Genomic DNA, 27886 nt, shown 5'->3' with positions numbered 1-27886 from the left:
GAGATACCAAAAAATTGAGAAAGTAAATTATACTTTCACTCAAGGCTGCAAGAGAATTAGGGACAACTTAACATCAATACCTGTTAACTAGTAATATGGCTGATGCTTTTAACTAGTGTGACTTAAAGTACACTTATGCAGGGACAGTTCTGTGCCTTACTCAAAGAAACAATGATGATGTTAATGCATTACCCTTTTGGTTACAATGTTTTGGTTACCAGGCAAAATCTTAAACCACTACACCCACATACCTCAGATCCAGCCCCTGATTCTGCCAAATGTTCTCCATTATCCTGATGATTTGAAGAGTCAACATGTCTTGTCTCAGGTCTAATGAAAGGAAAATGTAGAAAAATTGTCAATTTTGATTCTTACCATAAAAAATAAGGGCATTCATAATAAAAGAGTATAAAATATGATCTGACCATCCCCATTCTTAAAGATGATCTCATTGTTTTGGAACAGAAGTTCGGACATGATGTCAGGATTTTCCCAGTTCAGCCAGAGCGGTCTCTTGGCCGAGGACATGATTCTGCAGTCTTCAAGTCTGCCATGCAGACACAGAAAACAAGAGACAAATCAAAAACATACACTAGGTAAACATCAGGTCTGCATTTATTTGATCAAAAATACAGTAAAAACAGTAATATTGTGAAATATTATAACAATTGAAAATAAAATGTTAAAAAGTAATTAATTCCTGTGATGAATTTTTAGCAGCCATTACCTCAATAGATGTTGAAAACAGATGTTATAATATTTTTGTGGAAACCATGAAACTTTTTTTAATGAATTTTTTGGAGGGAATTCTTTGATGAATAGAGAGTTTTTTTTTTTAAATCAGTATTTATTTAGGATTTCTTTTTTTTTCTTTTTTTTTGTAACATTACTTTATTGTATTTATTGTCACGTTTGATCAATTGAATGTGTTCTTGCTGAATAAAAGTATTGATTTCTTTAAAAAACTGTAAGTGACCCCAACATTTTGAGTGGTAGTGTAAGTGGGATACGCATTAGCCCATAAGCTCATGTTATTGTACAATTGTGTCCTTTTATGTCTGCCTTGTGTGTCATCCCTGCTAAGTGATAATAGATTCTCTCAGCTGTAAATACTGCACAGTGTGGTACTCACCGTAGGTTACCCAGCTGGTGGGCGGGGTTGAGTGGAGAGGTGAAATTTTGGAGGGCATCCATGTAGTCCGGTCGCCTCATTTGCTCCACCAGGAACTTCATTTGCACCTGAAAAACAGAAATAAATACACTTTAAAATGAAAGTCAGTCAATCAATAAAAATATTATTCTGAGCTTGGCATTAGGCCAATGACTGATGGAAGATGACACCTCCTGGTGTAGCAGGAAATTGATAAAGAGCAATAGATAATAGATAAAGCAATATATTAAATTTAATGCAAATTTAATGCAATAAAAAAAATCATTTATCAAGCACTTCATCACACATTAAAAATTATTATTTTCATTTAGATTTTTTGATTACTTCCATATTAATAATTACAATGCTTATTTATTTCAGATTTTTTAATCTATTCACATGCTTAGTTGCTTTTTTGATTTATAGTTTTTTCGATTTATTTATCAAATTATCAAAATTATCAAATAATTCTGAGCATCACATTTGGGCCTTCAGCTTCAGCTTCTCACATCAGCAAACACAAAGCAACTTAATTGACCAATAAACTTTAAACTCAACTTCTTTACGTTAACAACATTGAGCACATTTACATGCACACCAATACGCTGATAACTACCAAATATCAGTTTATTGAAATAACCCGATGTACATGCAAATCAATAACCCGACAACGCAAGTAATCAAGTTTACAAGACTGTATTAAAAAAACAGGTTATTGCCCATGGGTGACTTCAAAACGTAAGCATCCATGTATTTCACTGTTTATTATCAGAGTTGTGATGTTAAATAAAGCATTAAAAACCCCAATGTATTTCAAAATGTCACTCATTCTCCTCTCGTATTTGAAGTTTCTACAGCTGTACCATTTATACTTCAGCTGCACGAGATGAGATTGAGAACTTTTTTTTTTTTTTTGGGGGGGTCAATATGTTTCTTCTTCCCAACCACAAAACACTCGCTGTGGCTGGATGCACTTAAATTTGCAGTATAAGGACACTTTTCTGTCACATATCACACTTCAATAAGCCGACAGAACGCAGGTTAAGGTGTTTACATGTCGGGAGATATCCGAGTAATCGGCAAAAATCTATCTGTGTCAATCGGTTTATTCTTAAAGGGATACTTCAGGATTTAGCATTAAGCTTTGTATTAGTAGAAAACCAGTAGTATTTTCGAATTACTGTGCTTTCCACCCTCATGTCCCCCTGAGACGAGAGATTTATGTATTTTTGTCTGGAAAAAATCCTCAGATGACGCAAAAATCGTCATTTTGCGTCATCGGAGGATTTTTTGGCCAGAGGCTAAAGACTACAGCCAGTAGGAGAGGCTGTCCCGCATGTTCTCAACCCGCCCATAGAGGGTGGGATCTCACTCACAGAATGTACACAGTGTCAGCCATCTTTCTTTGGAAGCTAAGCTAGAGGCTCTTGTTCTGTGGAGAAAGCTGAGTAGTTGGAGAAAGCTGAGTATTAGGGGTTACCATCCTCTTTTTCCCGGACATGTCCGGCCGTCGAGATCGTCCAAAATGTCCAGGATTCGGCTTTTGCTTTCTACAGTCGCCATTCATTGTTTACATGCACACCTTTTGTTTCAATCTAACTGAATTCATTCCGATTGGTGAATCTGAATGTAGTGTTTACGTGAACGGTAAACAAGTGATCGGTTGATGTGCGTTTTAGCATTGCTAAGAAAATTCCCGCTCCTCCGTGAGAAATAGGAGACCGGTGCGTCTCAGTAATCACGCCACCGGCCTCGCGCCATTCTCCCACGGCCCTCAGTCTCGTCCTGCTCGCCACAGTAAACATAATGAATGGCGACTGTAGAACGCAAAAGCCGAATCCCGGACATTTTGGGCGATCTCGAAATCCCAGGCAAACTCGTCAGAGTCTCACTAGTTGCCTAGCCTTCTTGTTTTCAACTGCGCTCTCTAACGGGTAGGCGTGGCTTGGGAGTGGCCTCCTAGGGCAGCGAAGCAAGTGCATTCTGGGAGTTGTTGTCTTTCATCCACATAAGCCAAAAATACATTTTCTGGCTTTTCTCAGTCTAGAAAGCTCCAAATTCAAAAATAATTTCACATTTCTACTACATAAATGATCTATTTTAAATACACATTCATCTTTCCAGAGGCGAAGTATCCCTTTAAGCTGTTTATGACCTTATGGCGATATAGGAAAACGCTTTAACGTGTTTACATGACCACAAACGTTGTCGGCAAATTAAAACATTATCGAGTTATTGAATGGGATGTTTTGGTAATTCAAAGTAATGCCTGAGTGCTATTGAGGATCACCTCACGGAGTAGATGGCGTGTCCTCTGTAAATCTAATCTCACAGCTAAGGTTTCACTTCCAGTGTAAGTAAAGACTCTTCTAAAATAACCTCACATGCCTACTTTTAGGTGAGAAGGTCAAAGGCTGAGTCTACCTTCTGAGTTTCATCCTTCTTCTCCTGTTTGAGAATGTCTGTGAGGTTGATGAGCTTCTCCATGGCTTCCACCTGTCTGCTCAGGTGCTTCAGGTACATGCCACATGCCCGACAGTACGACTCCAGCAGCAGACCAAACCGCTGACTCACGGTTTTATTGTGCATCTCTGACCTGAAACCCCACAAGATCTTGTTACAATTTAACTTCATTTGGAACTTCAACTTCAAAAACATCATCAAGATATTTAAGTCAGTGTATGTAAAACCCTGACAGAAAGCTGAACAGAAAGAGGAAATTATTTACTTCAAATGCCAAAAGAAGAAGTGCCCAATCCTCTGGTTTGTAAGAGCTTTTTTCAGCAGAAATCGTACCAGTGGGTTATCAAGGTACTGCTCGTACTTCAGAACCTTAAACAAATGAAAAGTGAAACAAAAGTGAAACAAAAATCAACAGGTAAACATGAGAGAGCGTGTATAATAAATAATAACTGAATATATCAGTCTTACCTGAACCAACTGAATGAGGTACTGTGAGAGTTTGTCATCAGTCAGATACTTCTCAAGGCATCGAACTGCGAAGTCTCGGATCATTGGATCAGGATAGTTACAGTCGAGCAACTCCATGGCTTGTTCCGGCTTTATTGCGGGCCAGTCTTTAAGAAGGCAATACATTTGTGCAACTTCATCTCTGGAATTCCACTTCACCGCTAACAGAATCTTGGGCAGGATTTCTGGTATATTTACACAATACTGCCTACAGAGAAAAACACAAACACAGTTCTACAGAAACGTTTTTTTGCAGATGTTCACTAAAATGACTAGAGCTAATGGGGGGCGGTAGATTACCTGTGCCTCCATAAGAAGTCTTTTTCCTGCTCAGTGATCTCAGAAAGCGGGTCCCTGTTGCCCAGCTGACGAAGTTGCTCTATATCTGCATCTGTCATTGCGTGGTCTCGTGCCAGTCTGCTGCTCTGTAAGTTGCAAAAAAAAAGTATTATTTAATAATCTCAATAATAAACATCAATCAGAGAACGGATTGCAAAAATAAAAAATATATTAATTAATTTATAATTAATATTTGAAGACATTTTTTGATCAAATAAAGAGTTGGTGAGCTTAAGAGACTTCTTTCAAAAACATTTTAATTCTCAACCTGGTAGTGTACTTTCAGTTAGAATAAGCCTCAATCATAATTTAGATAGTTTGAGAGCAATCATCTTTACAACACAGACCGAATATGACCTCTGGCTCTGATGTTGTAAAACAATTGTGTTTGCTTCTGTAGAAGTCACATAAAAAAAAATAGAAAGATGATTCAACAATGTTTTGAGAAAGAGAATGTATGCAAGGACACATGCTACTGAAAGATTGTGCGGTCACTGCTGAGATCCATTACAAAATCAAATGAATGAACATTGTACTTTTTAATAATTGGACACAATGACACTCATGAGGTGACTACACAGAATGACAAGAGCCGTTTCTCATGCTCCTCAAGCTTGTAAAGGGTATTAATAGCAGCAGCAAGTGTGTCACTATAATTAATTAAGTAGGATGTGTGTCTGTAAGCTCACCTGTCCAGACTGGCAGTAATTGTATCCCATCTCCCTGGATATTATCCAGTTAGCGTGATCCTCAATTGTGGCCATGTCAGGATACTTAACGGGCGAGCTGAAATAGTCAAACTCCAACTCTAGACATGGGGTTTCCTAGAGCAAAAAAACAAACACTTTGAGCATCTATGCAGTTACACATTCGTATTTTGTGTTAAGGATCAATACACACAAAAAAAACAACTGCATACTAAATAAACAACTTTAGAGCATATGCTTGATTAACCATGTCAACCTCTGATTAGACAACACAGCGCATAATCGTATTAAACCTTATTAAAGTGTAAACGGCTCAATGCTGAAAGAGGTTATGCAGGAGAAGAAACCTTGTTAGGGTTGGAGCCTGTGACCCCAATGGGGTTGAGGAGGTCTTCTAGGCCGTGTGGTACTGGCCACAGATTCAGTGCCATCTTTCCTGAGACCAGTGTGTGTGTGTAGTCGAACAGGTTGACGTTTCCCCAAGCCAGTGGACAGTGCTCCTGTAGCAGTTCATTTAATGGTTAATTTCAAAGACCTCTGAAGCAATCCCCACTAAAACACTGCAAATAACCAGAACAGTGTTCTCACGAGGTTAACTTCTCAGTAAGTTAAAACAGTTTTTTTTATTATTATTATTATTATTCTAAGTTTAAGTAATTTTTAGGTGCTTTTTCATTTTAATTATTTCTTCTAATTAACTTTAGTTTATTTTTAGTTCAGTATGTTTTAGTCATTTTAGTACTTGCCAAGGCAACATTTTACATTTTTGTTTAATTTCTAAGTATAGGTTTTCATCTAATATTTATACTTTATTTCAGCTTTACTACAATTTTTGTATAAGTTGTATAAAGTTTTAGTTTACAATAACAACACTGTTATAACTGTGTAATGTGCACTACAAAAAGGCAAGTCACCTCCTTTGCCCCCTTCCTTCCTTTCACAGAGCAGATGGAGAGACAGAGACGAGCCGCCCGGGGGATGTCAGGAATGTACATGTCATAAGTCAGCCACTCGTTCCACCTGGAGAATCACCACACAATCAGTGTTTAATATGTGTTATTTTTTATTTTAAAATGTCTAACATTTTTGGAAAAATGTGCATTATATCAGGGGTCGGGCAACCTCTGGCCATCGCTGGCAGGTTGAGGGGCAAGAGAGATGAATGTCACTAATCATCATGTGGCCTACTAGACTAAAGTGAATCCAACTGAGTTGGGTGGTACAAAGCTTCCAAACTTTGTACAAATGAGGGGAATATTTTGATATTTTGAGACAGGGTGGGCTTTTTTACATCACAGTTATTAACAAGAAAAATTAAACATCAGAAAGTTTGCCGACTCTTGCACTAGATGAAATACCTTTTCTCCTTGACATTTAAAGTCAACATAGCACCTCTACATAATTTGTAATGTAGTAAAAACACGAGTGAACCAAAGAAGTATGAAAACCGTTCCTGCCATGGAATAAAACGATAAAAAAAAGATAACGACTTTTTCACAACTCACAACTTTATTTCTCTCAATTCTGATTTTATATCTCATGATTAAGTTACCTTTTTTTTCTCAAAATTGCTAATTTAATGGGATTTCATGCATTCATATTAATACGAAAAGGAATGTACCAAAACAATTAATGAACAAAATATGAATTTCATATGAATGCACAGACCCTTTCATCCATGAAATTAAGGCTCCTGTTAAAAATAAAAAATAAACTCAAAATTCAGACAAAAACTTTTTGCGAATTAGGAGACATAAACTTGCAATTTTGAGGAAAAAAAGACAAAATTCCATGATGATAACTCAAAATTGTGAGATATAAACTCAAGATATAAAGTCAAAATTGCGGGATAAAAAAAAAATAATTATAAAACAAATTCACAATTCCTTTTCGTTTCATTTTGTGGCAGAAGTGAACTTTCATTATATTTTGTAGATGTATTCACTCACACATTCACTCAGTAGTGAATCAATTGCAGTAAGAGTATCAGATAGGACCAGTGTATGTACAGTACCTCGGGTTTGAACATGGGACACGCTGTGTGTTTACATTATCACACAACTGTTCTCCACCATGGTAGATCCCTGTTCGCACATAAATCTAAAACAAAAGATAACAACCTATCAGCAAACATCCTCTTGGATTAAGAAAACGCCCTGCAGAAAGGTCATGCAGTTATAAAAAGAAAGACACAAACAGCTTCCTGTTCTTTAACAAACAATGTAAAACTTCTGCTTTCTTACTAAACACACCCCAAGCGTTTAGTACAAACTTTCAGAATCCAGAAAGACAGATTTTAGCCAAGTACCTTGTCAATGTCCCGAATATTCACATTAACATATGTGGCACAGAGGACACGTATCCTTAAAGTGCTGTTAATGGTCCAGAGGGATTTGGTGGAGGACTCTCCGTTCATGTAAGGCGTGGCAGTGGAGATGCGGCGGGCGTAGGAAGGCATGGTGAAGTTGTCCATAGGCAGCTGAGAGTAAAGGCTGTCCTTGGACATAAGCATGAGGTTTGGCAACCTACCCAGCATAATGCAACTCCGTACATACTGAGAGAACGAGAAGGAGAGAAATAGAGAGAGATTTCGTACATAAAGTCATCCAAAATGTGCAGAGTGTGCTATTTTAAGTGTCGTAAACACTAATTCTGCCAGGACTTTTTTTGGGATGATATAAAACTTAAAATGCAGGATACAGAGACTACTCATTTGAATTCTGGTGTACTGCCTGGTTTTGGGAAAATGAAAGCCTTGAACAAACACATGATCAGTGCCATAAACTTGAAAAATCTGAGATGACTACAAATTTCAGATAGCACATTAATCAATGCCCAGTATAAAAGCATAAATCTGTACAGAAAAAAAAACCGAAGCAGCATGTGAACTAAAATTTCAGGACTGCATTCGTACACAGTATAAACTATAACTGTTTTTTCAGGAACATGTATGAAATTGTGCATATTTGTGGTATTTTGGTGATACTGAAAGGTCCTATATACCTTGTACTGACTGATGGGGTACTTTTCCAAAAGATACTCGTCACAGCCACAGACTTTCAGGATGTATTTGCCCTGATATTCCTGCACGCACATCTTTAGCTGCTCAGCTGACAGCAGCATGCTCCTGGTTTTCTTCCTGATGGCTTCGGCGATCACCTGCTCAGGTACGCAGTCGTGATTGATCTTAAGCGTGTACTTTTGCTTGTCATTGTTGGGAGAGACGATCACCCAGATAACTACAATGATTTGACCTAGCACACATAGAAGAAGATCAGAGTGTTAACAGGAACAGCACTATTGAATTGAATCCTTCAGGCATTAAGCATGTGAGAACAAACAATAAATCCCACATGGCTACTGTGAGTTAAACAGACTCGTGTACTGAATGTAGCCGAATTAAGCTGTCAGGGAATGAATGTAATGGAGTTGTTGTGCATGTATTCCTCCAGGCTATAAGGAAACAGAGAGCAAAAGCATAAAAACAAGCATCATATGCTTCATGACTACTACCATTACAACACAGGCTCATTCACATAAGAGAGAAAACAGCATTGCTGAAAAAAATAAAGTTCCAGGAATGACTCGATACTATGAAGATTACTACTGGCTTCAGGCCATAAGGCATAAAGAAACGTTCCATGTTATTTTTTAACCTTTCATCAATGTGACGCATCTGTGGCATGTTGTCAATTACCACAGCCAATAATGTCGACTGGACTGTCAGTGTGTATCAGCAAAACACAATGAAAGCGTAGCAGGCAGCTGGGCCGCACCATCAATAAATGTTTAAAACATGCAAATATCACACTGTTTAAAAAGTAAATGTTCAATAATGTGCTAGCATGAGACTAGTGTGGTCAAATTAGAGCGGTTTTCAGTCATTTTGACAATTTGATTTTTTTTTTCTCAACATTTCCTCAAATTATTAAAAATAACAATTAATGGTTTTTATTTCAAAGCACAATATAATAATTCACTGTAAAATATAGATAAATAATTTATCACCACGACATTTTAAAGCATGGAAAACTAGGAAACCCTTAAATTATCTGAGGAATGATGCATACAAATTGTTAAATCAATGTTTTGAGCAGATTCATTTAAACAAACGGTTCAAAATAACTGAAGTTTAAAGTGACATGTGAAGGCCAAGTATGGTAACCCAAACTCAGAATCTGTCCTCTGCGTTTACCCATCCAAGTTAGTGCACACACATTAGGAGTAGTGAGTAGTGAACACAAACAGACTACAAACCATTTACATTAGGCATTAAATTAAAATATCTCTGACTTTTGACCCTCACATACAGATATTAAGTCATGACTTTAAGGAATAGTTCACTTAAAAATCTAAATATCTTCATTTGTGTTCAGCAGAAGAAAGAAATTCATACAGGTTTGAAACAACTTGAGGGTAAGTAAATGATGACAGACTTTTCATTTTTAAGTGAACTATTCCTTTAAGTACGACATTATTGAAACTAACAAAACACTGCAAGAAAATAGTTAATATTGTATATGATTATTCATCTGTAAACTCATGTCATGACCACCTACAAACCTTAAACTCAGTTAATATCTACCAAGTATTACAGGATGGGACATAGAACCAAAACACAGTGTTCTTCAGTTGAGTTCTGCAAACTCTGCCCACAAAAAAATTACGCTAGTAACTCATAAGCAGAAGTTCCTCGAAAAGTAGTCTGATTTCGAAAGGACTATTATAGAACATCATCAGCTTAAGTCTGACGTCACACGCCTCACTGTATCTGGGTCCAAACGCTCTACCAGATGCCCCAAGAAAACAACAAACGGTGCTAGTATACACTCACAATGTGATGTGATACTACTGAAATTTATAATCCTAACATTTATCTCCATACCAAAATCCCAGATGGCCAGACAGCAATTCATCTTTTTTAAATCCTTCACATATTTGTGTTTGGGACGCTGTGAGCACGGAGACTGTAGACGTTTTTAAATGCTTAGCCTAAATGTGTAATCTAAATAAATACTCCTCATGAATGGATGTTGAGATAGTATTCTCAAGTGAACGAGTAGAGGCTTGGACCTGGAAACAGCATTCCTTGCTTTATGACTTACGCGGATAGCTCAAGAAAGTAATTTTTTATCTCCTGAAGAAAATGGCCATAAACATGAAAATAACACATAATATTCCTGTAAAAGAACAAGTCTACCTTTGTCTAATTTGCCATATATATGCTTTGGAAGCTCTGGTGAAGACTCCACATTAGGAGGATAAACGTATAGTGCTCGACTGTGTGCCCCATTGGCATCCCGCAGCTCTACTGAGTCTTTGCAAACATTTAGTATATTTCTCCTGAAGTCCTGTACCTCCGGATCCTTCACTAGATCAAACTCACACACTGGCATGCCGATGGCAAAACCTGAAACACATTTAAAAAAACACTATCTTAGAACAAGGGTCAGGAGAGAAAAGAACTAAAACTTCTGAATAAAATACACTACTGTTCAAATGTTTAGGATCAGTACGAATTTTTTTTATGTTTTTGAAAGGCGGCATATTTTTTGTGGAAACCGTAAAAACTTTTTTTTTTGCAGGATTCTTTGATGAATAAGTCAAAGTTTATTTGCTTATAGAAATCTTTTGTAACATTATAAATTCCTTTACTGTCACTTTTGATCAATTTAATGTGTCCTTGCTGAATAAAAGTAGTCATTCTTTTAAAATAAATAAATAAAAATCTTACTGATAAACTTTTGAATGGTACTGTACGTTATTCAGAAACAGGGATGTGAATTTTGGACATTCTATCTACTTGAATACTCTTGACATTAATTTTTGGTAAAAAAAAAAATCAGCACATGTGTGACGTCTTACCGATTTCTCTGTTGAGGATTTTTTCCTCTCTGTTCCCTACAGGTTCAATGACCTTTAGGAAGGGCTGGAATAGCCGAAGATCGCAAAGTCTTCTCGTCTCATCGTAGAACTCCTCACGCTCTGCCTCTTGCGTTACGCTGACAAAAATATAGGACGTCTCCTCTTGCAGCAGGTGGTGGAGGGGATACTTCCTTGCCTCCTTAAAAAGTTCATGTTTGATTGTGATGAGGGTGGCCTCCCGGAGGCACTCTAGAGTCAGGATCATGCCATTGGGCAGTAGACAGTCCACCAGAATCCTGGGGGGCATCAAATGGATGCCCCATAGCTCTCCAGACGAGGGTCTTGGAGGCATGATTTGTAGTCCTCGCAATCTTCAGTAGGGAAGAAAAAAGAATATCACCAACCACTTTTTCTCCTGAAAAGGAATAGGAAAAATAAAGTGAGACATCATGCTCTGTTTTCAATAACAATAAGATCAACGGACAAGACAAAATGTTCAGTATTGTAAACTACACCTTAGACTTGTTATCTGAACAAATCATGCTTCTCATTAACCTGGTCTGTGATAAAGCATTATATACTGTAATGTGTTACCTACTGATATTACTGTACCATTCAAAAGTTTGGGGTCAGCAGGATTTTTTTAAAGGAAATTAATACTTTTATTCAGCAAAGATGCACTAAATGATCATTATAATAGACATTTATAATCTCACAAAAGATTTCTATTTTAAATCTTTCTATTGACACTGAAGACTGGAGTAATGATGCTGAGAAATCAGCCAACACAGGAACATACTATATTAAAATAGTTCAAATAAACTTAAGTTATAAATAATTATAAAGGTTAAAATAAAATAAATTTTAAAACATTATTTTAAGGTGTAATAATCTTTCTCAATATTATTGTTTCTACTGCATATTTTAATCAAATAAATGCAGCCTTGATGAGCATGAGAGACTACTTTCAAAACATTAAAAAAAAATCTTTTGAGCTGTACCTAAAAGACACACACCACCCTAACAAACACACTAATACTAATCCATGAGTCCAATAGAGTCATTCAATGCATCACTGACATCAGTCTTGATGAAAAAAACATGCTTATAGAAGTTCAGTACAACCCAACATCTGAGTCACTGGGCAATGACAGGAATGTATCACTCTGTGAGAGAGAGATATTTCCACTCAACATAGCGCCAAAAACATTTGGCACTTCATACTTAAGTGGATGACTTGTTTTTCCCTGCTAACATGAGCCAACAAAACGAAAACTGTATGCATCTCCTGGGTGTAAGGCTGCTGAAAGCGATTCACTAATCTGACAAACAGCATCTTTCACCATGTTAAGACACATGTGAGGTGTTATCTGAAATTATTGGATTTTAAAACTAGGCCATGTGAGATAAACACGTCAGATCTTTTGTCCTGACAATCCTCTTCAGGTAATTCATGTAAAATACCATGCAAATGTTTAACACAGAGCTTTGTGAATCGTGGTACAGTCAAGGTTGTAACCACTCCACCCTTTCACACTTTTTATTGCTAGTCATCTCTTCTCAGCAAAAAAAAAAAAAAAGCAAGAGATGAATCAATATTTACATAAGCTGGTGGTATTTGTGCTTACCTCAGTCTGATGTTAGTGCCACTTGTAAATGTAAATGTCCGTCATTGTTCAGACCTTCATCTGATCTGCTTGGTTTATAACTTCAGGTCCACTGAATTATACTGTAACAACAGCAGCGAGGACAGACATTCAGTGTCTAGCGGAAAGTGGACCACCTCACTCAGTTTACCCAAAACAACTAAACCAATGCCAACAGTACAAAGCACAACAAACTTCCACAGCAGTGTTTAGAGTGACAGAGATGGGAAGATAATAAGATTAACCGGGTTATCATTCTTGCATATGAATAGACTGACCCACAATGACAGAGAACCACTTGCTAAAACGAACTGTTTATAGAGACATAAGTTTATAGACAACAATAACTTAATGTCATACCAATGTTAATTAGGTTTTGACCACAGACTGGTTAAAACAAACAAACCTGAATCATGACTGAGCATAAACATGCACTAATTTCACCATAAACCGGTTTAATACAACAGTTTGTATAAGTAAACAAGCTGGGTTTTATAATGAGCACGCATTTAAGCACATTAAAAACAAAATAGACATAATATTTAAGTAGAAATATGTTTTGGAGGCTCTGATCTCTGACATAATTAGCCAGATAGCCAAGTAGCAATCCTATTCAAAACTTACTAATTAAGCAGAAATTTACATTTATTCTTGTTAGAGAGTTGAAATACTCTCAAATGAAATGATTTTTAGTTAGCGTGTCAAAGGGTTATTAAAGGCGGATAAGCAATTTCTTTACAAAAATACAAGATATTGATTCCTTTAGCCACCTAGCCGCTAGGCTAATCCGCTATGGCTAACCCGATAACTTTCAGATAAAATATGCAGTAATATCCCGCCAACGACGCTTTAACGGTTACCAGTCTGAAACAATACATAAGACTTTTTAAAAGAGCACTAGCGTTGGTATTTGAACAATAGAGGTTTAAACACATAACGTTACCTCACATTTGTGTGTTTAGCTAATATGGGTATGTACCGGAGAGTTGTTGTGAGGTATCTGCTGTTTGGTGTTCAGTCGCTCGTTCAGGGTTGTAAATCCAGCGCGGGGCTTTGCTGGGCCTCTATCCGCCTTGCTCTGACACGCACCGCCTCTCCATCATCACAGCAGCGGCGGCGGCGGATCGAGAGCAGTGTTTTCACACAAATCATTCATCGCCGACATAGAAAGACGAAATACATGCTGTCCAATATCCGAAGGATTGGATGAAAATCGTCCGAAAAGCTGTCACGATGGAATAAGGGAGGATCCTGTGAATAAATAAGCCCCAAAGTGGCCGGATAGGTAAGAGGGAGGGTGACTGCCTGCTAAGAGGGAGAGAGGGACAGAGACAGTGAGAGAGCGAGGATGACAAACCCAGTGAACTCTTTTTCCAATCGATGATCCCACTACAGTATGGGACAGACAGCCATATGTTCAACAAACACACTCAAGCGAGCGAAATGAAGTGTGAATTGTTAATCTTGTCAGGACACTTAGACATCTTACATATGATTTCTGATGCAATATTCACTGCAAATATATGCATTTTAAACTGCAGATATACCACGAAAATGTGCTCTTATAGGCTACTGATTGCACACAGAGACGCATATTTGCGCAAATTTGCAGTGCACAGAGACGCATATTTGCAGAAACAATGAATGTTGAATGGTAATAGTAATGAAGAAACGAAAGTTGAACATATTAAATTATGAATAAATTGGACTGCATTCATTCTCGAGTAACTCAATAAATTATCTTCATAGTCTTTCTCTAGTTTTCTTTTTCGTACTAATGTATTTGTATAGGTCTGTAATATGTCTGTAATGTCTGTAATATGTAGCTTGTTTATTGATTTTATATTTATCAATATTTTTATTATAATTGACTCAATTAAAAGTAAGAGTAGGCCTATTGCTAAAACATACTTGAATTAAAGAATAGAAGTTTCCACAATTAACAGAAGTATTTTCAAATTTTATAAATTTTTTATCAATGTGCCCCATCCTTTGTTGATTATTGCAAATTGTTAAACTTATGATTTATAGTTGTATGACATTAGCAGCGTCTTCAGCTTTGAATACAATAATTCAACGTAGTTTTTACGTATAGTTTCAACGTCTAAATCAATTTTTAAGAAGCAAAAACAAAAATTGCCTTGGAAATGCAATTGAGTAAAATACATGTATTCAGTTTCAAAATTACTCGCGTAATATATAAAATACACCTAAATCAAATAGATAATAGTATTGAAGGACACTACCTCAAGTACTTCACACACCCGTTTATCATGTCACAGGCTCGCGCATCCTCTCTCATTGCGCGTGCTGAATCGTCAATCAGATTCTCGCATCGATAGGAAATGGACTGTGCCAACTCTGGTGAGGGAGAGGTTAATTTAAATTCCACGATATTTTCGCCAAATTAGAATTATGTATACAAATACAATCTCCCAATGTATCTACATAATCATTTAAATATCCCTCTATCTCATGTATAGAACGTTTTTATGTATTTCTAGGGTTTCTTGACAACTTGTGCGATTGAAAACACCCCTCTGTTGGACGTTTGAAGCATGTGGCTCACGTCTGGCTGGAAGAAGTTGAGCAGCAGAGAGAGCTTGGAAGGATGCAGGGAAGATGGCGATGAATGTAAAGAACAGAGATGCTTTTTATTCAAGTGCTGACTATTGCAATATCTACAGCTCTCAGCCTGTAAACTATGGAGATTGCAGTCATTATTTCCCCCGGATGACAGGTAGGAAAAGACCATGTTTTGAAAAATGTGTTTCAATGCATTGCGGTATAAGTGATGCTCTGCATCATATTTGCTTTGCACTGCAATGGTTTAAAATGGGAGTTTATTAGGAATCGCTCATTATTTTAAAATAATAGTAAGATTTGATAGAAGAAAGGTTTTGACGTCAACATAACCACTGACAGATTGAGAATGGACATCCCTATTTGCATTGCTAAAGGATCATGGCATATCCAATGTTAATGGAACACTATGTACATGACTAACATATTTAATATCTCACTGAAATTCTTCATGTGCACTTTTTGTATTATATGCCACTCTATATTCATTATATGATGAGATGCTGCTTAAGCTCTGTATGGATGGTATGTGTTTGCATTAGATAAGTAACATAAATCATGTATGCAAGCTTTTTAAATATATTCTTTCACACACAGAGTAGGCCAATTATTTATTTATTCCCTATACATGAACTTGTGCAGAATGGGTGCAGGTTTATTGCCACACTTGAGATACTTAAATCTGGCTCACATATGAACCCAATGACTGTGCTCATATGGAGGGGCATGCAAGAGATCAATTATGATTTTTGGCTCATCACTGGTCAGCTCTAAATGTCCCACTAAGAGTCCATAACGTCACTCTCTGCAGTCCATGTCTTTACAAAACACAAGGTTACTTCTGTGGATTTTATTTAAGAAGACTCCTCGCACTCTGTTCTGTGCAAGTTATAGTAGAAGTGTGGCTCTTATTTATGGTAAAACACCATACAGTTCTGATCCAAATCCATACGCCAAAATAGAAGGATGAAATGTGTGATGATCTTAATAAACACTGAAAAACTGTACCTTAAGCACAAAGAGCAACCATGCATGTAATGCATTTATTCTGCTCTCAATAATTGATGCTGTCAAAGAACAATTGTACACTGCACGAACAGCTTAGAAGTGTTTTGCAGCGGTGTGGTGTAAAACAACCTGCAGCATCAAGTGATAGTACTGCTTTACCTTCTCATGTGCCCTGCATACCTTGCATTATAGATGCCCAATGAGAACAATCCTCGCTAAATCTAAAAATATTTGATCCCAGTCTTGATGAAAGAGCAGATGCTTGGTCCCGTGCTTCAACTGAACTTTGCATTGCTGCTAAATTAACAGTGGATTTAATTTGAATGGAGAAACCAGGTAGGCTATGTGTCCATGACCTTGAATAGGGACTGTAGGTTCTACTTAGACCTATTTCTGGGCTTGCATTCCCTGATGACCAAAAGATATCAGGTTTGTTTTCAGGTCAAAAGGAGAAGAATGTGAAATGGTAAGGCATTGTTAATTTTTGTAACATTGTAAATGATGATCTAATTTTAAGGGATTGTTCACCCAAAAATTTAAATTTTGTCATCATTTACTCACCCTCATGTTGTTCCAAACCTGTATTAGTTTCTTTTTTCTGTTGAACACAAAATAAGATATTTTAAAGAATGTCAGTAACCAGACAGTTGATGGTAGCCATTGACTTCCATAGTATATTTTTTTTCCCACTATGGAAGTCGATGGCTATCGTCAACTGTTCGATTACCAGCATTCTTTAAAATATCTTCTTTTGTGGTGTTCAAAAGAAGAAAGAAACTAATACAGGTTTGGAACAACATAAGGGTGAGTAAATGATGACAACATTTTCATTTTTGGATGAACTATCCCTTTAAAGGGGAAGTGTGCAAAAGCTGTGCAGAAATGGGTTGTTCACTGGTAATTCTTTCATAACCAGACTTTTGACTGTCAGTGTAGCAAGTTGCAAGCTTTGCAACTCATTCTTGCCAGGAACTGCCTCTTTGACAGGAAAATCTGCATGACCAACATGAAAAGCAACCAATCACAGTTAAAGTCGGCATGCAACGGAAAATTATGGTAATATTTTCTTCCCTAATTAAAGTGAAATGGCTTTTCAAATGAGAAAAAAATATATAATATTACTTTATTTTTGGGACCATTGGGAATTGATTGGATTGTAATCGTTAATTGCTGCGATCACATGTGAGTGACAGGTTCTGTAATGTTACATAAAAAATTAAGAATTGATTTAAATGTGCCATTTAGGGACAGGATTTATCTCAGGTTCTGTATAGCACAATACACTTGGGGGGAAAAATAACAACAGTTGTTTGAGCGATCTGACTCAACCAATTGTGATAGTTTGGGGGCAGGACTAGCTGTTTGAAACTTGTTTAGAATCTTTTTGTTAAAATAAAAAATAAACATTAAAAATGTTAACAGCTCCATTAAAGGATATATACAGTGTGGTATTTAAGAGTTCCAAGAAGTGTCTTTCTAATGAATACACCATAAGGCAACCGGAAACAGAACCATTTGGTGCATTCCTATGTCTATTTTGGTCGGCTGAATCATTGTTGTCATGATCCTGTCGGAACTGATACACTGGAAATATCACACAGCCACAAAACAGCTGACTGTCCAACCCCCCACTCGCCTGGCCGGCCTCAGTTCTGCCGAAGCGCCAAACACTTGCTGAGTTCAGGAGGCAGGAGTCAGCCTTCATCACATCTACTGGAAGCCATACTGCAAAGATTCCCTCTTGCTACAGTTACTGTGATGCACAAGACATGGCACTTATATACATCAACTCTATTATTAGAATGGCTCCTTTGTTACACAAAAAATGTATGTGGCCTTTACATCACTGTTGTATGTAGCCCAGAAGACTTGTTATGTTATGTTTCATCAGATGTTTCTCCTAGGATTCCAATGTTCCAGATAATTCCAATAGGAATCTGCACAATCTGAAGTTTAGCATTTCCTAATGCAGATTTCCCTCATGTTCAAGTTAGTCATGCAAATTTGCTGGCTGCTTGGTTTGAGTGTGATTGGACCTCAAGGATATATTTATAAGATGTACGATATGTCGGCCACCATTTTGGAATCGGCCGATATATGTAAATTTTTTGTTCATTTATGTTTCAAAATTTTGCAGACATATTAAAGCCGAAAAATAACGGATTATTTCCTTCAGCTGAGAAACTGCAAATTCGCACTGTTCACCATGAGGGTTTTGAATTGCTTGAAATATGATTTGAATCATTTCAAAAAAGGAAAATCCAGTCAAGTCTGTAATATTGGCTACATAAAGTTATAATAAGAACATCATTATAATTTTGTGTTTGGGACATGGATTTTAATAGTGAGACTTTTGTAATCAGACTCTCAAAAATTATATAAAAATTTGGATTTATCTGCAAATATATCGGTTATCGGCTTTCAAATATAAAGAATTATCGGTTATGGTATCGGCCAAAATTGTATTATCGGTGCATCTGCAATATAAGAATATAGAGCTAAAAAATTAATTTGAGCATTATAGCTCTGCTAATTTGATGGATAAATGTTTGAGTTCATGTTGAAATATCTGACTTTTGATTGCAAACTTGGCAAATCTGAGCACAGATCTGAGATCTCTTTTGAAACATTAAAGAAGAAATGTACGTTTCTTTTTCTTAGAAGAAGCAGTTTCCTTAGAAGCAGGAAAAAAGCATTTGTTTTCTCTACATTTAATCTCACTACTGTCTAAGATAACAAATTGAGATATTAGGAAGATCTCTTAAAAAAAAGTTTTTTGGGGCATCTATGGTTCCATGTAGAACCTTTAAAATGCATGGAACGTTTCCATTGCACAAAAGGTTCTTTAGATTATTAAGTCCGTGTGAACTTATAATGAAGTTATAACGAAGTTGCGACCGACTTTACTTGAGTATTGTGACATATTTTTAAGTGAAAATGAATATTTAATGAGAAAAAATAGAGTGTAGGGCTTGGCTTTGGCACACCTCCTCGCCATCTCTAGTTCACACCAGACTGACAGATGGAGGGCAGTGGTTAAGGATGTTCTGGAAGATTCCTGTGCAGATTTTACTCGTACAAGTTGGTCAAGCAAATTCACTGCGCTGGTCCAACAGAAAACTGTTTGGTTTGAAAGTGGCTTCAGTGTGAACAGTGCTTCATAACTCTATGCTATTGAAAATTGACCCTTTTTTGCCCACATTTAGATGAAATTTCACTAATGTGACCACACATTAAGAAAAAAAAATGGTTCTTTTAAGAACTGTTCACTGAAAGGAACCCAAAATGGTTTGTCTATGGATCTTCAATGGCATTTAATTTCTTAATTTCTCATTTTGACACCTACATTTTGTCTTTTGTCTTTCCAGGTCCAGACCCGGTTCTGAAGCCACCTCTTAGTTTGATGTGTCAGCAGCCACCTCAGCCCTTCCAGGCCATGACCCCGACTCAGAACCTCAGACCTCCACCTGTGATGATGTCGCCGGACCCCTTGCAATTCCCGCACTGCACTCCACTAACCGTAAAGCCGTCCCCTCACCTCCAGATGCCGCCCAACCCCCCCATCCCAGCGCCTCCTGTCCTCAGTCCAAAGCCCCCTGAGGAAGATGGTCAGGCGGTGGCCGCTGACCAGGAAGCCACTCTGGAAGAGCTTTGCAAGCCTTTGTACTGTAAGCTTTGTAACGTCACTCTCAACTCTGCCCAACAGGCTCAGGCACATTATCAGGTAATCTAACTCATGTTGTGGCCCACGAGGTATGAAAAGAAGATAAGAGAATAGTAAATGAATTCACATTCTGTGTTCATCAACAAAGTGATTTTGGCTTGCACAATATCTAACAACACCTAAATGATGGTTAGCCTGATTTTTACTTTCAGTTTTTCTTTCGGTGAGATGTTTTTCTTGAGATCCTGATGACTTATGAAGCATGTAAACCGTCCTTTATTTTGTCTACAGGGGAAAAACCACAGTAAGAAGCTGCGCAATTTTTATGCTGGTAGCCAGCAGCCACCTCCCATTCGAATACTAGAGGTAGTAGAGCCTGTTTCCCAGCAACCCTCAGCCACTCCACCCACAGATTCTGCAAATGTGACTTCCAACCAGGTGCTTATGACTCTTAACTGGTGCATTTTTGTCCGAACAAGTGTGTTTTTCCAGGCTGTCTTGGAATAAGGCTGGACGATATATATACATTTTTTACAATTTATTTGCAATGATATTGGTAGCTATGTAAAACTAAGCAACATTTGTGAATGCGTGTCAGTTGACTAGCTTTGCGACACTTCCTTGTCTGGCGAGAGCATTTAAATGTTTAATTTATGTGCCTCTAGCAAACTTTTGGAGTGCGCGACTGGGCTGGACTAAATTTGGGAGCAGCCTGGAAATCTCTAAATGGGGGTGAGAATTCCAAAATGGGGTGTGGTTTCCTCCCACTGACAAACAGAAAGTTTGCCAGTGCATGCGTGATTCAGCACAAATTCCGCCCCGCAACCGAATCTAAAGAATTAATTGGTCATGTCAAGGCTCACAGGAGATTCCTGTTTTTATCTCGATGAGGGAGTGGGGACCCAGAGCTTCAAACTTGGGGGGATGAGAGGTCCCCTCTGCCCCATTCGAACGCCACGAGCCACAAGCTCTTGTACCCCCCTCTCAAAGAGCTGTCACCCCCTAAAGATGTGTATTTATGTAAGATATGTATTTATTTATATAGGCATATGTATTTAAATTGCATGTTTTATAGTTTTAACACGTCTAAATTTAATGTGAGATCAATTTATCTTTCAACGAGATACGGTGTTTAATTTACAAACTTTTATATTGAAATGTAATTTGGAGGAAGCGAAAGTGTTTACGTGTGGAGACTCCTCCCCTTTTTGGAGGTACCGCCCACTTTTGGAGTTCACCCCCCATTTTGGAGGTCTCCGGTCGGCAGCTATATCTTCTTGAAATTTGGGCCAGATCTACCTGTTTGTCTGTCAAATGGCAGCAAGGGGGATATTTCGAAATTTGCTGAATTGTTTTTGTTGTTTGATGTAGTTGCATCACTGACATTAACACCACCAGTTAGTAAATTCAATAATTTTCATGAAAGCCAAACTGTCCATTTTAAAGGGATACTCCACTTTAAAATGAAAATTCTGTCATCATATTCTCACCCTCATGTTGTTTCAAACCTGTATGAATTTCTTTCTTCTGCTGAACAGAAAGGAAGATAATTAGAAGAATGTCAGTAACCAGACAGTTTCTGGTCCCATTGACTTCCATAGTATATATTTTTTCCTACTATGGAAGTCAATGGGACCAGAAACTGTCTGGTTACTGCCATTCTTCTAATTATCTTCCTTTCTGTTCAGCAGAAGAAAGAAATTCATAAAGGTTTGAAACAACATGAGGGTGAGTATATGATGACAGAATTTTCATTTTAAAGTGGAGTATCCCTTTAATTAATTGATTCAGTAATTACAGTAGTAAATACTGTTAAATTTTACTATTTAAAATAACTGTTTTCTATTTGAATATATTTTAAAATGTAATTTATTCCTATGATGGCAAAGCATCATTACTCCAGTCTTCAGTGTCACATGATCCTTCAGAAATCATTCTAATATGCTGATTTGGTGCTCAAAAAACCTTTCTTATTATTATAAATTATGAAAACAGTTGTGCTGCTTAATATTTTTGTGGAAACCGTGATACTTGGATTCTTGATGAATAGAAGAACTGCATTTATTTTAAATGGAAACCTTTTGTAACATTATAAATGTCTTGACTGTCACTTTTGATCAATTTAATTGTCCTTGCTGGATAAAATTATTAATTTCTTAAAAAAAAAAAGATCTTATTGATCCCAAACTTTTCGACAATATATTGAATATCATCAAAAAGCTGAAAAAAATCAAGACATATTTTTCAGGCTTTATCGTCCAGCCCTATCTGCGAGTATCTTTAAGTGCGGTTTGATCATGCGGTGTCACTCTGCAAGCATCCATTCACTAAGCCCATCGTGATAGTAATCAGAGACGTCCCTGTGGACGCACACCTTTCGTCGCTCCACTCTTTCTAAAAGCTCTACTGTCATTGTCCCGTCTGCAGCCACTTTCTAAGGGCACTAGCAGAGTCATACTGGCCACGGAAAACGACTACTGCAAGCTGTGTGACGCCTCCTTCAGCTCCCCCGCTGTGGCCCAGGCGCACTATCAGGGCAAAAACCACGCCAAAAGACTGCGTCTGGCTGAAGCGCAGCAGAACGCCACGTCCTCGTGAGTCTGTCACACCCACGCGCTCCAAGATAAAACAACCCTTAAACACGGAAAATCCTTCCATATTTGTGGGAGGTGTGAAACATTTTTTTATTTAGACATCAGTTATACAGTTTGTCCTGCAAGATTAGACTCTGAGAGATGCAAATCAACAGGGTCATCATGGCCCCTTTTGTTGTTCCAATTGACAGGGGTTTATTGGTAGTTGACATGAAAGTTCAAATATATCTAGGATTTATATCTTCATACACCCATAAGAGTGTCGATGAAAAGAAAATCCATGTACACATTATGCATCAACTGGTAGGATATTTTGCATGGAGGAAAATGTTTTTTTTTCTGGTAGCTTTATCTTAAGGCTGTTTTTGCATTGATAAGTGGGGCACTCATTTAAATGCCACTGTGGCAAAAGTTGGGCGGTCCTGATAACAAACCCAGGAAGATACATCCTGTTGCACTCCAAACATCTTATTCTGTCTGAGAAAACACGTCTATAACTAGTTAAGCTAGGTTTGAATCCTGTTATTCAAAACAAAACAAGTAAAAACGCAGCAATAGTACCAGTAGGGCTAGGTGAAAATTCATAATAAATTCACTTCAAAGTGATTTTGCTGATTATATACAATTTAACTTTTATTTGACTATTAAAATATTTTAATATCATTTTTATTTGAGTGTGTCATTAAAATGAATATTATTAGAATTTCACGATGCGCTCTTGACTTGTTACTTGCTAATATGAGAGTGTTTAATATCGTCTCTGATTTATATTTCTGTAGCAAAAATGCTGCTAGAGTTAGTAATGCTGCTGTCCCTTTGAATGAACTGATTCAAAACTATGATTAATCCACAAAAAAGTCTTTGTGTAGCATTTTCAATGTATGGAAATGTTTTTTAAATATCTTGCAGGTAAATATTGTTATTTTGAATTCCTTCAGTATTGTTACATTGTATTTTTTCCAGAGACTTGTCCGACACTCAGAGACGGCCCCGGAAAGAAGGGTACGAGTACAGATTAATGAAGAACCGTAGGGCTCATATCAACACTGCCATGCCAGGTATTGCCTACACAGATTTACCTCACCAAATAGTTTAGGAGAGACAGATTTTTGTCATCATGTGATCTGTCCTGTGGGTTCGGTTTTCTGCTCAGTGGTCCAAGCTGTGGTGCAAAACCTCCATTTGTGATCAGAGCTTTGGCAGCAGAGCGCTTGGCAGCTGCGCGTGTTAGTTTGCCAGCCTGTGCTAATGTAGCGCAATGCGCTAGTCTCGCTAAATGCAGGCCGAATGCCAATGCTTTGGTCTATGTAAGCCGATACTCCACCCCACGTCAACCCGGGCTCACGAACGTCACCCACACGGTGGCAGATCTCAATCACACACATGCCCCCGTTGCCCCGTGGTCCTGTCCTCACATACGCACAAAAACGCACGGCATAGCATTCATTTTCCCCACTAGCCAGGTTAAAGCAGTTAGCTTTTGCATTTGATTTAAACTTCCTAAATTCTTCTTACTTAAATTCAAATTCTACAATTTGCATCCTGTTTACCTCGATTTAAATTTAATGCAAATTCAGGGATTTAAAAAGCATTCTCAGTTCAAATCTGAATGGCACACAGCTGAGCATGCATGCATTAAAAATGGTGTTTTCTATTTTATTATATATTTATATATTAAATGTAATGGCAAAACTGAATTTTCAGCATCATTACTCCAGTCTTCAGTGTCACGTGATCTTTCAGAAATCGCTCTAATATGTTAAAACAGTTGTGCAGCTTAATATTTTTTGTGGAAACCGTGATACATTGTTTAGGATTCTTTGATCAATAGCATATAGCAATAGAGTAAGAACAGCATTTATTTGAATGTCTTTACTGTCACTTTTGATCAATTTAATGCATTTCATCTGAATAAAGATATTGTTTTTGACCCCCAAAATTTGCACAAAATACCCAAAGTCAGAGTTTGGCTTTGCATTCCAGATGATGTATTTCATCATCTTATACTGTAGATCTGGCTATTCATGTAGCCATTTATTTGATGCTTCATTTATTTACATGACCTGACATGTTTCCTATGCTGTTTCAGGCCCTTATTACAACCCACGGCCGAGGCAGCGAATCCCACGAGACCTTGCGATGTGCGTCACACCCAGCGGGCAGTTCTACTGCTCAATGTGTAACTCGGGTGCCAGCGAGGAGGCCGAGTTTCGTCTTCACCTGGAGAGCAAGCAGCACAAAAGCCGAGTGTCCGAGCAACGCTACCGTAGTGAGATGGAGAATCTGGGATACACTTAAGAGGCATCCATCGAGTGATTCCCAGATCCTGAGGAAATAATCTCGCAATTCTTCAAGTAGCCACTGCTGTTTTAAAATGGAATATGGCTTTTTTTTATATATATATATGCTTTGTTATCCTAGACGCAATTTATGAGCTTAAATTCGCACACACTGCAAAGAAAAAGTTTCTTTTGTGCCAGACTGAGAGGACCATTAATTGGTGGAATGGAAAATGTGAGGAAGCTTCATTTAATAAGGGATATCTAAAGTTTGAAATGCTCATAAGCACAGATCTAGGATCAACTGGTAAATAATAATTATTTCTAATTCGCATGAAAGTAGTAAATTCTTATCCTAGATCACCTTATGAGCAAGTACACAAATACAGTATTAGTGTATACTGCAGTGTTGTGGATTAGATACTTTTAATATGGACTTGTGTATATGTCTATCATTTTTTTATTATAATTTATTTACTAAAATGACCTCTAACATGCTTTGGAGAGGTAATACATGTAAAAAACACATGTTTTTTTCTCAGCTAATTTTGCGTGCAATTGATTCCTCAATAAGGGTCAAATCTAGCAGCAATCAGTTTCCTAAACAAACAGAAGTGGCAATCCTACTCACTCCGAGCCGTAGATTCACTGTGTTTCTTCAGGAGCTACAGAACACACACGTTCAGTTTAGAGACTGCATTACCAGGAGAATCCACAGTGCGGGTCTCCGGCGTGCCTGCTGAATGTACTGTGAAAGCGATGACAATAGATCTACCCCCGTCTGGCTTTGCACACGTTTACTAGATGTAGTGGGAGATTTTCAGTCTGATAGATATCATTTGGTTTGTTTTGGGGGGTGTTTATCTGATGTTGTTAACTAGCTTGCTTCAGTTTGAAATTATTTGGGTGATTGTTGTTTATTTTCATCTTGGATTATCCCCAAGGAATCTCTCCCTTCACTAAAGGGAGAAATGGAAAACATGGCTATTTTTAATAAGGTCTGTGCCCCCCCCCCCCCCCCCATGCCTCTACCTCACAACCCTCTGAACTTGGTAGTTTTCAAGTTGGCCTACCAAAGCTTATCTGAGAAAAATAATCATTGAACCCCTTAGCTTTATATCAGTATAAACTAAAATCTATTTGAAAATGTTGCCTCCAATATTTACTGACATGGGAGAAGTAGGAGCTATTAAAGTCACCATGAAACGGAAGTAGCGATAGTCTTTTCTTCCTTATTGCGACGTATATCCAAGTGAAACGGCTTCTAGAAAAAATCTAGTGTGGAACGTGATTTTGTCCATTGGGAATTGATTGGATGGTTGTGGTTTGCTATTGGTCGATCTCATGTGAGTGACAGGTTGCCCCGCCCTCGCGCCAGTAAACACGTCATCAGAGAAGTGAAGAGATGCTGCAAGAGGGAGAAGTTATTTAGATTAAAGATTACAAGGGAACATGAATTTTTAGAAAAATAATGATGTGCACAGATAAATCATTTATATTAAATACTGCAATATTCCATAAAAAATTTAAGAATGGTCAATTTTGATTTTACATGCTTCATGTGTTTTGTTCATGGATGCATGGTTTTATGCATAAACATTCCCTGTCCCCTATTTTATCACTATACATATTTTATCAAAGACATTTACAATATTATAAACAGAAGTAGTGACCCAGTTTTACCTTTGCTGTCTGTTTTGTTGCACTCAATAACTCCTTAAATAAGCTTTCAATTTTCAGTGTTGCAGTCCATTGTCACAAAACGTTTGCGATTGTAATACTTCTCTGATTTAGTATTATTTATGCATGAAATTATTGCTGCTTTGTACATATTAAGAGGACGACTGCACTGCAAGAAAAGGACCATTTCAGAACTGAATTGCACTTGCTAAGGAATGGAAAAAAGACTATTGTGGTTAGTTCATGACATGCTATATATTATTACGCAGACATCTACGTTCATTCAAATCAAATGTTTACAGTGGGAATCATCACAGGGGACTTATGGGAGAGCTTGTCGGACTAATGGACTCAGTGGAGCCGTGAAGACATCTTAAATGTGCCTCGGAGTATAAAGCCTACTCAACTGTGATGTTGAACATTTCATGTTGTTCTGCTTTGAATATGTTTCCAGTAGGAGGAACTTACAGTCCTGCATACCGAAAATGTTTCGCGTATTCAAGTACTGAACATTTACGTCGAGCTCTTTTTATATACAGTAAATGTGATTTGTTTCTTATGTATATATTGATATAAGATCACTTTGCATTTTAAACATGTTAAATGCTAATTGAACATGTTCATAGTGCAGAATAATCCATAATATGCACCACTGATCATCGATTTGATGATTTGATGGTACAAATGCCTTGCAGTGGATAAACACAGCAGAAAGGCCACAGGAAATGGTTAGAGAGAGGGAATGGGATCAGAACATGTTGCGAGTCGGACTAGAACCTGCATTATCCACATGAGCACTAGAGCTGTACAACTGTGCTGGTGTTCTCTACTGGCCCTCATTGTATTTTCTCCCGGAGATTCACCAGAGGAAAGCCATATCCTGTTTTGTGTTTTGCGGTCAGGAAGTTGTGACCCTGGAAACAGACCTTCCCAGAGGACGCCAGCAGGGACACTATGGAGAATCCCAACAGTCTATTCCCTTCAAGCCAATCACCATGTATTCTAATACCTCTGTTTTAATTTACACGTTTTTTTTTGTTGTTGTTGTTGTTGTTGTTTATATTGAGACATATTAATGTTTTCTAAAGGACTAGCAGACACGTTTTATTTTGAGGTGCATCAAAATAAAATCTAGCTGTAGTGCCTTTTGAAGGCATCTTCTTATAATGGTTGCCTTTTCATGTCCATATCCGGCCTGAGTGCAATACAGATGATGTGATGATATTTATCTAACCTTTTCCTTTTTTCCCTCGAGGTGTATTAAACAGTGGTTCAATGTCTTGAATGTACAGTACAGATAAAAGAACATTTTAACTTTATTGTAAAGAGTCCTGGAACTCTCATTTTGAACGCAATATAATGTATTAATAAAATATTTAATTAAAAAACTTCTTTCAGTAA

The 27886-nt window shown here is 37.5% G+C and overlaps 2 protein-coding genes across 7 annotated transcripts in view; one reads left to right on the top strand and one right to left on the bottom strand.

The window, feature by feature from the left end:
* Window positions 1–14254, bottom strand: part of pik3ca (phosphatidylinositol-4,5-bisphosphate 3-kinase, catalytic subunit alpha) — a 20453-nt gene extending 6199 nt beyond the window's left edge. The window contains exons 1-17 of one of the 5 annotated variants that reach the window (XM_082155457.1): window positions 13621–14254; window positions 12660–12760; window positions 11032–11446; window positions 10367–10576; window positions 8170–8420; window positions 7475–7720; window positions 7181–7266; window positions 6081–6186; window positions 5514–5666; window positions 5149–5283; window positions 4421–4545; window positions 4082–4328; window positions 3879–3982; window positions 3575–3746; window positions 1133–1239; window positions 426–547; window positions 252–330 (exon numbers count right to left, since the gene is read on the bottom strand). In XM_082155457.1, the coding sequence (XP_082011583.1) occupies window positions 252–330; window positions 426–547; window positions 1133–1239; window positions 3575–3746; window positions 3879–3982; window positions 4082–4328; window positions 4421–4545; window positions 5149–5283; window positions 5514–5666; window positions 6081–6186; window positions 7181–7266; window positions 7475–7720; window positions 8170–8420; window positions 10367–10576; window positions 11032–11383 (2495 nt within the window). In that variant the 5' untranslated portion in view covers window positions 11384–11446; window positions 12660–12760; window positions 13621–14254. The remainder of the gene's footprint in view (window positions 1–251; window positions 331–425; window positions 548–1132; window positions 1240–3574; window positions 3747–3878; window positions 3983–4081; window positions 4329–4420; window positions 4546–5148; window positions 5284–5513; window positions 5667–6080; window positions 6187–7180; window positions 7267–7474; window positions 7721–8169; window positions 8421–10366; window positions 10577–11031; window positions 11447–12659; window positions 12761–13620) is intronic. The other 4 variants (XM_082155458.1, XM_082155459.1, XM_082155460.1 and 1 more) reach the window with 4 other exon arrangements.
* Window positions 13856–27886, top strand: zmat3 (zinc finger, matrin-type 3). 2 transcript variants are annotated; one of them, XM_082155495.1, is made up of 7 exons: window positions 13856–13962; window positions 15182–15417; window positions 19637–19992; window positions 20224–20370; window positions 22360–22526; window positions 23490–23584; window positions 24616–27886. In XM_082155495.1, the coding sequence occupies exons 2-7, from the start codon at window positions 15300–15302 to the stop codon at window positions 24822–24824; spliced, it is 1092 nt and encodes a 363-aa protein (XP_082011621.1). In that variant the 5' UTR covers window positions 13856–13962; window positions 15182–15299; the 3' UTR covers window positions 24825–27886. The 2 variants fall into 2 exon arrangements, with proteins under 2 accessions (XP_082011621.1, XP_082011622.1); XM_082155496.1 differs by lacking the exons at window positions 13856–13962; window positions 15182–15417 and adding an exon at window positions 15427–17324.

This window comes from Leuciscus leuciscus (genome assembly GCF_965113295.1).
Source record: "Leuciscus leuciscus genome assembly, chromosome: 23".
Classification (NCBI taxonomy): Eukaryota; Metazoa; Chordata; class Actinopteri; order Cypriniformes; family Leuciscidae; genus Leuciscus; species Leuciscus leuciscus.
The sequence above is the reverse complement of the archived record's forward strand: the minus strand, read 5'-3'. Positions and strand labels throughout refer to the sequence as shown.

What these genes read in the sequence shown, in the direction of transcription:
- zmat3 (XM_082155495.1), top strand. Translation starts at nt 15,300, where the DNA reads ATGGCGATGAATGTAAAGAACAGAGATGCTTTTTATTCAAGTGCTGAC. An exon ending in TTATTTCCCCCGGATGACAG is followed by an intron (nt 15,418 to 19,636) that starts GTAGGAAAAGAC and finishes TTGTCTTTCCAG; the next exon opens with GTCCAGACCCGGTTCTGAAG. An exon ending in AGGCTCAGGCACATTATCAG is followed by an intron (nt 19,993 to 20,223) that starts GTAATCTAACTC and finishes TTTTGTCTACAG; the next exon opens with GGGAAAAACCACAGTAAGAA.